Source organism: Phacochoerus africanus, chromosome 13 (genome assembly GCF_016906955.1).
Source record: "Phacochoerus africanus isolate WHEZ1 chromosome 13, ROS_Pafr_v1, whole genome shotgun sequence".
In the NCBI taxonomy this organism is placed as follows: domain Eukaryota; kingdom Metazoa; phylum Chordata; class Mammalia; order Artiodactyla; family Suidae; genus Phacochoerus; species Phacochoerus africanus.
This window is the reverse complement of record NC_062556.1, coordinates 64526711-64539737: the sequence shown is the minus strand read 5'-3', so window position 1 is coordinate 64539737 and position 13027 is coordinate 64526711. Positions and strand designations below refer to the sequence as shown.

Sequence of the window (13027 nt, the reverse complement as noted above, 5' to 3'; positions counted from 1 at the left end):
AGCTGTTCGCCTTCCAGAGGAGGAAGGCAGGCAGCATGAAGAAAACTGTTTGTGTGGTGTGCTTCCACCTGACAACCATGTGTGAGGTCAGCGCTGTGAGAGTGGTGGAGCGGGGCCCACAGTCTCCCTTTCCAGGCTTGAGTCCTGGCTCCCCCCTTCCTGCCTCTGCCCCACAAAGCCACACTTTCCTTCTCTGTAAAGTAGGGAAATAAGATCAACTTCATGAGGGTCTTTGGGAAGACACAATGAAGTCCTGGTAATAAAACTCTTAGCGTAACATCTAAGTGCATGTTGAGCACTTAGTAATGGGTAGTTACATTTAAAAAAACCATATGTCTTTTTAAGTGGGAGAAATAGACTGATAATGGCATTATGTTGCATTAAAGTTCTTGTTACAGTTTCTGGGCCCATAAATATCCCCTCATGAGTTTGCACAGAGAATCCAGGTTTGTAATCCTTGAAGATTTTAATGGACCCTTTCCCATGTAGACTCTCACATAAAAGTCAGTTATTTTCAAAATAGACCACTGAACACTAAATATTTGAAATTCATGTAGTTTTTATACAATTTGCCAAAGTCCAAGATAACATTAAGGAATCTTGATTATCTACAATTCTTGTCATTAAAATCACTCCCAAGAAATCTTCCTACTGGTAAAACAGGTAAAGATGAAGGTAAGATGCAAAAGCTGGATTTAAGCATTTCAATTTAAAAAAAAAAAGGGTTGGGACTGCTCTGAGCATGTGAAGTTGCGGTCAGCCACCCTCAGCAACACGCTGTAGTTGACTGAGGAAAACTGAATTGCAAAGCCTTTCTTCCCCACACACCCCATTCAGGAAAAAAAAAAAAAGAAAGAAAATGAGAGCTTGGCTTTGCTTTAAAAACTGACTTTTCATCTCCTTTCCTGGACACAAAGGACTATTTCTGAGGCTCCTTGAGCCCCCAGTGCCCGCAGTGGTGGGACCACCATGGAACGTGTCATTCCCTCCTTCCCGCACACAAAACACACCAACTGCAGCTTTAGGAAGTGAAAATGCCCAAGAAAAAGAAAATGGGAAGCAGGTGCCCTCAGTGATTCCTTCCCAGAAGGGGGAGCACAGGAGAACGAGCTGCTGCCTCTGGACACTGAGAACAAAGCCAGCCTGAGACTCAGCATAAGGGGTGGGTCACTGGCTTTTATAGAAGCAAAGAGTGGAACTGCCTTTCCTTGTCTCAGCACCACTGACCCTTGCATTTCATTGTTTCTTTCTCCCACATCATTGCCTCTGTGACATAGTGTGACAGAGGTACAGAGGCACTGGCCGTGGGAAGGTGGGCCATCAGATGAGCCTGAATTCCAATTAGATATGGGGGGAGGGCTGCGGATTGAGTGTGTAGCTTGGGTTATGCTCCTTGGAATTCCTGGGAGTGTGGAAGAAATGAGATTGGCTTCAAGGAAGGGATGTTTGTTGTGCACCAGAATTTCCTGTTTCCTTCTTTAGATTGTTGGCTTTTTGTTTAGATACTATTTTTTTCTTCAACCAACTTGTATAAAGAGTTTGAGACAGCTGGCAGTAAAAGATTCACAAATGTATATACATAGATATATATAAATGTAAACCCATACATTATATGTGTGTGTGTGTGTGTATATATGTATATGTTTTTGTAATATAATATCGAATCATCTATGAGGCTGGCTATAGTATGACTTAGAAGTAGAAAAACTTGGAGTTCCCGTCTTGGTGCAGCAGAAACGAATCCGACTAAGAACCATGAGGTTGTGCGATCGATCTTGGCCTCACTCAGTGGGTTGGGGATGTGGCTTTGCCATGAGCTGTGGTGTAGGCTGGCAGCTGTAGCTCCGATTAGACTCCTAGCCCGGGAACCTCCATATGCTGCGGGTGTGGCCCTAAAAAGACAAAACAAAAAAAGAAGATGTAGAAAACCTCTTACAGAAATCCGCTTGAACAGCTTCAGAATTGAAGGGGAATAAAATCTGAAGGACTCACCCTAACGAGGGAGCTTCTGAGAGCAACAGTTTCCTACTGGTCCTTCATGGCTCCCCAGGGAAAAGCATTGACACAGGTCCTGTGGAGCCCCGTTGTTGTTGTCTTTGGGCTGTGCCCGCAGCATGTGGAAGTTCCTGGACCGGGGCAGAGCCCTGCATTTTGATCTTACCTCTGCTTCCCAGCTAACCTGCCAGGCTGGGTTAGTCATGAAAGGCCCTCATGGGAGAACCAGATTGTTAAAACGGGTACTCGTCCAATCAAATGATGGGAATCTGCTAATAAACTGTAATTTTGATTTTTTTTTTATAAATGATGTTTCAGCAGGTTTCCCCCCCCACCCCCCCCCCCGGTAGCTAATGATGGCAAGCTGAGTGACTTTACTTAAGACCAGACCCAGAAGGGGCTGGAAGGCTGCTCCCCGTGACATGAAGGGTGTGTGTAGCAGGGTGGGATGTGTCTGTAGGGGTGGCTGTAGGTGTAACAGGAGAGAGGTCAGACAGCCTTATTCATCTCCACTTCTGACTGGAATTTGTTCCTTCAGAATTCCATTCTGCTTCAGTCTGAGATTTTTTTTCACTCTGAGTTTTATACCAATACCATAGTGGATGCATACTGGGAGAAACTGGGAAAGCACCGGTGTCATCCAGACAATGCAGTTTGGCTCACAAGGGCTCCTGGCCACAAAGTCACAGTTCTGGAAGTTTCCTCCTCCTTCCAGGCTCCTCCTTCCTGCAGCTGTGGCACTGGGATTCCCTGAGGACCAACTGCTCTTATCTTTTTCCATGACTGTGGCACCTTCCCTGGGAAACTTAGGACAACCACGTATCCTCCCAGCTTCATGTTTTTTACCTGCAAATGGAAATGTTGGTTCTTGCTGTTATCATCCACAAAATGGTTGTGAGGCTCCTCTGAGAAAACTGATCTGGAAGAGCTGTGAAACGACAACCCGAGTCTCTGATGCAGGGATTTCCCTGCTAGTCCATCCCTCAGAGATGCACCCAGGCCGGCTGCCCTGGGTGACGAGGTGGGGAAGGCCCTGGGCTGGTGAGCTCAGGATGCAGGTGCCGGTGCTGAGAGGATGCAGAACCAGGCGGGTCCAGAGGACCCAGGTGTTAGGTCGAACATGCCTCTCAACCTTCCTAACCCAGCCTTCTCTTGGTCAACAATGTCCGTCAACTGTGATTACAACTTGCAGGTTTTTCCTGCCACACTTTCCTCTAAGAAACCCTCTAAGAGGAGCATTCAGATATTCTTCCCTGTGTTTTCCCAGTGCTCTGTGCCTTGTCCAGATGGTCATGGGTTTGTATCCATCTGAGGTCATAGACTTTGGAGGCCTTGGCCCAGGCCGAGTGCATCTGCCCGTTCCCACCAGCCCACCCCGGTTTTCCAGCACAGGGACACTGAGTGTTGCTTGCATTCCTATCGCCTGAAGCTGTGCCCCATGTGTCATACTTTTCCTGTTAACAGTGGATACTTAAATCAGCATCGACCAGTGCTTCGGTTTTTATTCTTCCTGCTGTATGTTTAGATTGAGGACATTTCCCGAGATCAAATCACCTCATGGGATGAGGTGGTGATTACTCAGTGTTCACAGACTTCTTACACAGTGCTTTGCATACAGTGAACACCTGGTGAATGGCATCTGCTGTTGTTATCACCATTAGCCTTTGAAGTAGATATCTGAATTCTTAGCATAGTGATGTTAAGTTGGGTTATATGTTGAGGCAAACTTAAATATGTCACAGTGGCTCATAACTGGGCTCCCTGGCTCTGTGACTTCTGTTTTGCCAAGTTGCTTTTTCTCTCCCTGTGCCTCAGTATTCCCATCTGTAAAATGAGATCATACCATTACTCAGTAGGGCTGCTGTGAGGAGTGATGAGATAATAGGGTGAGGTATTGAACGTGTGGCCTGTACACAGTCAGCACTCAGTAAATGTTAACTATGGATGGAAAACCAGGAAAGAGAAATTCCCACTTCCAAACATCAACATGTGAATTTTTTCCTGCTTTTTTGGACACTAAATTTATAATTAGCCACTTTCTCCCTACTTTGTAACTGAGGCTTCTGGATCCCTCATCTATGCTACCTGCTTGCTCATCTCTCTACTAACACCTGCTGACTCCTGAGAGTGTGGGATTCAATACCTACTCTCCAGCCTCAGATATTCTCATCTGTTAAAACTAGCAATGCCTGCCTCATAGGGCTACGAGCGTATCAAAAGAACTAATACCTAGAAAGATCTCATCAGAGTTTTTGACACATGCAGCAAATATCATGAGGACCACCTATGATTTAATTTCTTCGACGGTAAAGCATTCCCTGCCACTCCAACAAGTCTTTCGAGGAAAAAAGTTTAATCCTAACAAAACAACCCAAGTTTATCTTTGAAAAGAATCCTTGATTGAGAGGCCTCTGTATCTGTTTTCACTCTTTCAGACATTTCTCCTTGTGATGGGTGTGGTGGGCATCATGGTGGTGGTGATTCCTTGGACCGCAATTCTCCTGATTCCACTTGGCATCATCTTCTTTGTTCTTCGGAGATATTTCTTAGAGACGTCACGAGATGTAAAACGCCTGGAATGCGCAAGTGAGTACCTGGGCTCTCGGGATGGGATGGAGATGCAGGTTGGCTTCCATTTATGCTGTAATTAACCAGAGCCCTGAAATCCTACAGGTTTTGTCTTCTGGAATTTCTCACCAAGTGAGCCTTAGGTAACTGAATATCATGGCCACTGGGAGTCAGTGTGGCCCTTATGGCACATGGAACTGGTGGCAAGTGAGCTGCAGCTTTGCATTTTAGCACAAGGAGGACGAATATGAGCACCGTGAGGACAGGGACCGTTTCTGTCTTGCTCCTGACATACATCCTAACAGAGCAGCTGCTCAGTAAACATTTTTCTAAAAAATAAAATATTTCATCCTGTTGGAACTAACGTAGAAGGAAAATAGGGAGTTTTTCTTCTCCTGAAGCTACTGGAAATGACAAAGGATGGAAAAGTTTAGGAAAATAGGTGTCAGGAAGTATATGTCAGAAGTATATATTTGAAAAATGTGTTCTTTCACATGTTTGAAAGATGTCACATTAGTTGCAGTTGTTAAATGTTTTGAAAAGATAAGCCCTGTTCTTTTCAGGTTTTATCTTTATCATCACCAGTAATTGCTGTTATGCCACACTGTTCGTGGTCCTCCCTCCCCAAGGCTGGTCACTCAAATGGATGCTGAAAATAATCCCCTTGGGAGGACACAGAGGGGATCAGTTCAGCACACATTTAATCTATTGCCCCATTTAACCTCCAGGTTTGGAATAATGGGGAACACATTTTATCATCATTTCTAGGCTGTAGGTAATCACAGAGGATGAAATAATTCATTGTTAATGCACCAAAAATCTCATCATTATTAGAACAAAAAAGGATGAGAATAGAATTGTTACCTTTTTAAAAATTTTAAAAATGTATTTTTATTTATTTTTTGCTTTTTAGGTCTCCACCTCTGGTATATAGAAGTTCCCAGGCTAGGGGTTGAATCTGAGATACAGCTGCTGGCCCACACCATAGCCACAGCAACACCAGATCTGAGCTGTGTCTTCAACCTAAATCACAGCTCGTGGCAATGCTGGATCCCCAACCCACTGAGCGAGGCCAGGGATCAAACCTGTATCCTCATGGTTACTACTCAGGTTTGCTACCGCTGAGCCACAACGGGAACTCCTGTTAACTTTTTTTTTTTTTTAAAGGTCTATGGATGATTGACAAAAGGTAAAAAGGAAGATGGTTGTATCTGAAGCCCCAACTATGGGTAGTTCCTGCAAGTTAATACCAACTTAACTTTCTGGAAGTCCAGCCAACAAGAAAAGCCTTTTGAGTCCCATGGTTTTCTGTATCTATTAAGTGGAAAAATCTAAATTCATCAAGACAAAGGAGTTTTCTTGTTGTGGTATTTGTGTGCATTGTTTTGAATAATAAGCTCTTAAGAGGCACTTATCCTGTGCATTCGAGTAAAAGATAACGGGCATCAGGTTCCTAAAAGCTGTAGAAACGTTTCTCACTCATCAAGGGGAGCAGCTCAACCCCCTGAGGTCTGGTTTGTGAGGAGTGTGAATGGACAGCGGAGCAGCGGAGTCCAGGTGTGTGTGACCATGTGACGTGGTAGGAGGCAGGACCTGGGGAGGCAGGAGAGGAAGTGAGAGCTCCATCCAGCCTTCTGCGTATAGAGGGCCTCAGACGCTTTATGACTTGAGGCCACTCATGAAGGGGAGTCACTCAGCAGTCTTGTTGCAAAGCAGGTCTCTGTACATGCAAAGAGGAGTGGTTCCAGAAGGAATATTTGATAGAGATCTTTGCCTGGGGTGAGGGCCTCTTTCCATCCATGTGGACGGGGAGAGAAGAGCACCTCCCGAGGCTTTTTTCAAGAAGCAGTAGAGGATTTTTTCAGTGTTTGACCTGGAGAGTCTGAGAACTTTGGCCTCATCTGTGTGGAATGTTGAGATTTTTGGCACCCTAAATTGGCTGCAGAAGTTAGACAATAAATTCAACCCAGATGCTCCCTCCTCCACACCCCAGATAACCAAGTGTGGTTGATGGTTCACTAGAGCTATTTGTGTTCTCTCTCTGGGTGGTGGGTTAATAACACCGCTGTTTTCTTTCTGCAGTAACTGATGGCGTGTCTTAAGGGAACTGCTGGAGTCACCCTCCAGCATAGGCCTGCTTCATCCTTGTGCTCTGAAGCATCACTAAAGTCCTGAGGTTTATTTTTGGATCCTACTGCCTTGCTGCCTCTGGAATCTTAGGTTAACTTTTGTCATCTTAATTGACAGATCTACAGCTAATTATATATTTTTTTCTTTGCACATTTCTGCAAATATGAGCAAAGAAATTGTCACTTACGAATCTCTTCATGAAACCAGGTTGGCATTGGCCAACTCTATTCATTTGGCTGTGCCTGAATGATGGAGCCACATCCACATTCGGTCTGAACAGTGCTGTGATCAACTAGCAGTGTCTGCCACAGGCACTGCTAGAGGAGGATTAGCATGTGTGCCATGTGTTTTCAGGTCATAGAGCCTCATGTATGCTGTTTTAAAGAGTTCTAATGCCAGATTCCCAGGGAATTTGTTCTCTGTCAGGTGCTTAATAAGATGTACAGTAATGTGAAGGTTGTTGGGTGTTAGCTGAGTAAGATTTGGGTGCTTTCTAAACATAAAGAACAAAGTCTAGAGGGAAAAATGCCTGTAGTCATACATGGGCATCCTTAACCCTGATTATTCTCCCTCTGAGACAGAGTGGCTTTGATTAAAATCATGGCCTTGGGAAGTAGAGAGAGTTGGCTCTGACATTCAGCTCTACCACATAGATGGGTTAATTGACTTACACTTGGGCCGTGAGTGCTCTTAATCCCTCAGCCTGATTTTCTCTCTGTCAAGGAAATAATGATACCTGCCCTCTAGTTTGTCATAAAGAGTGAGTCAGTGCTTATAAATTGCTTGCCGTCTATTACCGAAGGTACTCAGACCTTGAACATGAGGGAATTAAGGACATACTAACAACCAGCAGGTGTCACATAGAGTGAATGATAACTGTCAGCAGGGCTGTCAGCCTTGGGGCCTTGCATGCAGTTCCTTGCCCTCTCCCCACCAGGGAGAATCTGCAGACCTTGTGGGGTTTGTCTCCAAAAGTCCTCAGGGTAGTGGAAATGCAGCCCTCATTCATGTGCACTGTAGGGTTATAGATGTCTAGGACTGCGGACTGACGCCATGGCTATGACATAGGCTGTTTCAGGAAGGCGACCTCAGTCTTTATGGGAAAAGGATGTTACACTGGGCAAGATAATACCAGAGCCTTGACATCCCTTCTGCCTCTGTACTAGTTAATTTTTTTGAAGACTCTGCAGTTCACGCATTCTGATACCTTGCTCAACCCTAAGTGGGGATGCCGAGAAGCAGGATACCTTTTCATGGGGTCTCGATTCCCTGGGATGCTGTGACTCTTGGGCATGAGGTGAGGCAGATGATGGGGTGTTTGGCTTCCCTAGTGAGTCTTCAAGGCTGAATCGACACCTAATTTCTAAAGTGGACCCCACCCTCCATCCCTGATGGAAAGAAGCACCTGCAGCTTTGATCTCTTGAGGAGGGAAGCAGGTGAGGGTGGCCAAGCTGAAGAGTTCACCCCACGACTCTTCTTGGGTGACCAGCATGTCTGCTTCCTTCTCAGAAGCCTTGTCTGCGATGAATAGTGTTGACGTCACAACGTCTGCTCTGGGATGAGAGCGGGGTTCTAGTGAGTTCTCTGCGCTCTCTGGGGCTGGACTCCTGGCCCCTCCTGACAGGATAATGGGCCCCAGAATTCTCCTGCATTGTCACTGTGAGGCCCCTGCTTCCACATGGACTGAGTTCTGGGGGCGGGTTGGGACACCTGCTGTGGGTGCAGGAAAGGCCTGATCAGAGCTCCCAGCCTTTCTTACTTGGAGCGTGAGCTCAATCTGTGTTCATGCTGCTGTATTAAAAAGTGCAAAGTTAAAGGAAGCTGAAGTAAAATTGAAGTCCCTCGATAGAATGAAGGGAGAGAGCAGTGTGGATGCTGGAATAAGACCCCAAACCTGCAGCTGGACGGTCAGAAGCTCCAGCGAGTCTCTTACGGCTCTTTGTCAGACTTTGATACAGGAGGAAATGTTAGATCATGTCCCGGTTCAGAGAAGGATTTTTTTCATGAACACTCCATCACAGGTGAGGGTCCCTATCAGTGAAGGTTCCTGGTCAGATGTCCCAGTGGAAAGAGCCCCCAGACTGAGAGGCTGGTCAGTAGCTTACAGCCCAGGCTGTGCTCCCCCAGCCCGGGGCTTCCCACCCTCTCTTAAGCCCAGTGTCTCACAGGAGGAAGCTGCTCCTTCCTTGCTTGAAGAACAGGCACACTAAGCACAGAGGAGGTTCTGTGTCTTGGCCCGTTTGTATCCAGCGCCCCCCCCCCCCCCCCCCCGCCCCGCCACACCTGCAATGCTCACGTGCACATCGGTACTGAGTGAACTGCCCCCAGATGGGCATTTGGATGCCAGGCTAAGGAATAAGGTCCTGAAAATAATCTGGAGTTTTCCCTCATTCATTGCTATCCCCTCCATCATTTTATAACATCTCTGCTATGCCACGACGGGAACTCCCATAATAAAAATTTTTTAAAAATTCCGTGTGGCAAGGACTCTCATGGAGAATTAAATCTTAAAATACTACTCACTGAAAAATTAGTGAATAATAATTACACAGCAATAAGATGAATCAGATATTGCCATATGCAGCAACATGGATGTACCCAGAGAATGTCATTCTTTGTACAGTAAGTCAAAGAAAAACAAATACTATATAAGATCATTTATATGTGGAATCAAAAAAAAATACAAATGAGTCTCTATTCAAAACAGAAACTCAGATACATAGAAATCAAACTCATGGATATCAAAAGGGAGCGTTTCAGAAGAGGGGGTGACATATCAGGAAAATGGGGTTAACAGATCCACACTACTGTACATCAAATAGGGGAGCAACAAGGATTTGCTTATAGCACAGGGAGTTTTATTCAGTAGTTTGTGAGAACTTCTAATGGAATATAATCAGAAACACCTCAGTTACTATGCAATGTTCCTGAATGTAACATGACATTGTAAACCAACTACACATCAGTAAATTAAAAACAATTACTGAACAGTTTCCACCTGGGGATGTGTCAGGGAAGAATTTGGAGGGAGGTGTGTTTGAGGGGGACCTTGATGGATGAGTTAGTGAAGAAAGAATTTCGTGATCTTGGAGTTCCTGTTGTGGCTCAGTGATTAATGAATCCAACTAGGAACCATGAGGTTGTGGGTTCAATCCCTGGCCTAGCTCAGTGGGTTAAGGATCCTGTGTTGCCATGAGCTATAGTGTAGATCACAGATGCGGCTTGGATCCCGCGTTGCTGTGGCTTTGGCATAGGCCGGCGGCTGCAGCTCCAATTCGACCCCTAGCCTGGGAACCTCCATGTGCCATGGGTGAGGCCCTAGAAAAGACAAAAAAAGAGAAAAAAAGAATTTCATGATCTAAATGTAGCTGTGATTTGGATTTGGTCAAAGAGGGGTTCAAAGAGAAGCTTTCATTTCCAGGGTGTTAAAGTGAAGCCGATGTGAGCAGGAGTTTGAGGTTCACACGGAGGGTCCTCTCCAGAAGGGGTGTCATCCCTCCTCCCCCAGACAGCCCCCCAGGAAGCCCCAGATGTGCCCTCTGACGGGATGTGTGACCTCAGAGCAGGGGAGGCAGTGGGTTTCCTGACATCCAGCCTCCCTGACCCGCTCTGTCGTTTCTCTGTCTCTGCTTCCCCAGCTCAGAGCCCGGTCTTTTCCCACCTAGCATCTTCTCTCCAGGGACACTGGACCATCCGGGCGTTCAAAGCCCAACAGAGGTTTCAGGAGCTGTTTGACACTCACCAGGATTTGCACTCAGGTCTGTGAGTTTCTGGAAATGATTCAGAGGAAGAGATGTGTTGCCTTCTGAGGCCTGACCTCCCCCTCAGGTGGCCCTGCTGGCCAGCACCTCTCTCTGTGCCACCCCGCCCTTGTCCCCCTCTGCACATCCTCCCCCTCCCCCACCTTCCCTCTCGGCTTCCCCTCTGTGCTCCCCTCTGCCCCTCACAGCTCTGCTTTTCTCCCTGACTGCCTTGCATTGTCCTTCCATCACGGTGCCCTGCGGCTTTCTGTCCCTTTAGGACAGGGGTCTACAAACTAATTTTTTGGCGCAGGGACTGGGGGAAGATCTGCATGAAAAATATTTCAGGGTGTGTGTACTCTCCTGTCTCTGTTGCATCTATGCACCTTTGCTATTGTGGCACCAAAGCAGGCAGAGATTATCTATCAGCTAATGGTCCTGGCTGTGTTCCAATAAAAGTTGATTCACAAACCAGATGATGGGCTGTTCTTAGACCATAGGCCGTACTTTGCCAGCTCTCCTTTCAGAGCATATGGGGGGGGGGGCGGGCAGAAGTGATTGTGGAAAATAATTTCCTGGTTTGCCTTGATGTATATTATTCTTTGTATCAGTGATGTTTTTTCTAGGGTAGAAATTTCAGAATTTCCTCTAAGTCTGTAAAATCCTTGCCCAACTTTATAATCTTCATTATATTCTGTAAAACAACATTTTCAAAGCCACATTCAGATCCTTGTAGCTGATGGTCATTTAGATACTGGCTAATAATAAACATGTACAGGGCCCTGCTGTGAGCACAGAAGGTGCTGGAAACTGTGAGCTGTGCTCTCTGCTCTCAGAGAACCGGGAACCATCGACTTGTGAGAGAATGAATCTCCTGTTGAGGCCCCAGCCCTGCAAGAAACACACCAGTGAAACCATTTTCCATCTTTGTCCTTGTGACCGTATTTCTGTTATAACCTGGGGGTTGAGGTTTTCAGCACACCCTTCCCACAAGCCCCTGTACTGATTCCTCTGTGTCCCACACATTGTCTGGTGTCAGAGCCTAGATTTCTGGATTCTTCAGGTTCTTTGAGTGTATTACTTTGTGTGAACTCCTGTAGCTCAACTGAGCAAAATATTCTTTCTCATGAGAAGCTGCTAACATGTTTTCTCTGCTTGTTCGTTATCCTTATGATGGTTCACGAATCCAGAGGCCTGGTTCTTGTTTCTGACCACGTCCCGATGGTTCGCCCTGTGCCTGGATGCTATCTGTGCCATCTTTGTCATTGTTGTTGCCTTTGGGTCCCTGTTTCTGGCAGAAAGTAAGTACAGATGTGGGTAACTATTTGTGGTATGATTACACTTTATAGCATCGTTTACATTTATTAAATTAAACTTTTGCTACCTTGTCTAATATCATATACTCTTTGGTTCTGTTGAAGTGTATTAAAGTGTTTGCAGCTTGTGAGTCTGAGTGTGGCCCATGGAAGGAGTCATTTGATTCTTGATAAGACTTTTTATTCTTTTATCTCTCTTTGAATGCAGCTGTAGCAAGCTGACCTTCTGAACATTCTAGGTCGTGTCCATGGTTGGGAGGAGAGAACCAGGTTCACCGTTAAGCCTTGTGTCCAGCTTAGGGCTTTGGGGTTTAGCTGTGGGGCGACTTGGATCTGGTGGTTGAAGGTGCCTGGTGCAGTGTGGAGACAAGATTCTCTGTAGGAAAGAGCAGTCTCCTCCCTGCTCTGTGGGCACCAGATGCGCAGGTGTTGGCGTGGGTTGTATGGAGTCACCGTCCCTCACTACTCCATGGTAACAACACAGAATCACAGTCTGTAATGATGGATCAGGAGTTCCTGCCCTGGCACAGTGGGTCAGTTGCAGCTCTGATTCAGTCCCTGGCCCAGGGAATGTCCATGTGCCACAGGTGTGGCCATAAAAAGAAAAAAGAAGTAAACTAATTTAATAGTCTTTCTGAGTTCCTAGTGGGATTTTTTTTTTTGGCATTGTATCATGGTCTCAATCAACAGCTAGTAAAGTATAAATAATTCTGTCATTATATGCAAGCGACTTAAATATTATAAAGGAGTCTTCTTGGTAAAGTGACAGAAGGAGCCAGGCTTGGGATGAAGAATGGGACTGACTTGTCTCTTCAGCAGGTGGTTCTGGGAAAGTTGGAAGCTGTACGTAAATCAATGAAGTTAGAACACACCCTCAAACCATACACAAAAATAAACTTCAAATGGCTTAAAGACTTAACTATATTATAGGACACCATAAAACTCCTAGAAGAGAACATAAACAAAACATTCTGTGCCATAAATCATACCAATATTTTCTTCTTCTTCTTCTTTTTTTTTTTTGCTTTAGAGGGCCACAACTGTGGCAAATGGAAGTTCCCAGGCTAGGGGTCAAATCGGAGCTGCACCTGCGAGCATACATCACAGCCACAGCAACTTGGGATCGGAGCCGAATCTGTGACCTATGCCACAGCTCACAGGAATGCCAGATCCTTAATCCCATGAGCGAGGCCAGGGATTGAACCTGCATCCTCATGAATATTAGTTGGGTTTGTTACCACTGACCCACAGCAGGAGCTCCCGTACCAATATTTTCT

The 13027-nt window shown here is 45.8% G+C and overlaps 1 protein-coding gene across 1 annotated transcript in view; it reads left to right on the top strand.

Moving 5' to 3' along the window:
- LOC125113258 (ATP-binding cassette sub-family C member 4-like) overlaps positions 1 to 13027 on the top strand; it is a 125009-nt gene that overhangs the window by 70239 nt on the left and 41743 nt on the right. Inside the window, exons 21-23 of the mRNA XM_047755822.1 lie at positions 4431 to 4581; positions 10333 to 10452; positions 11625 to 11735. Coding sequence (XP_047611778.1) covers positions 4431 to 4581; positions 10333 to 10452; positions 11625 to 11735 — 382 coding nt within the window. The remainder of the gene's footprint in view (positions 1 to 4430; positions 4582 to 10332; positions 10453 to 11624; positions 11736 to 13027) is intronic.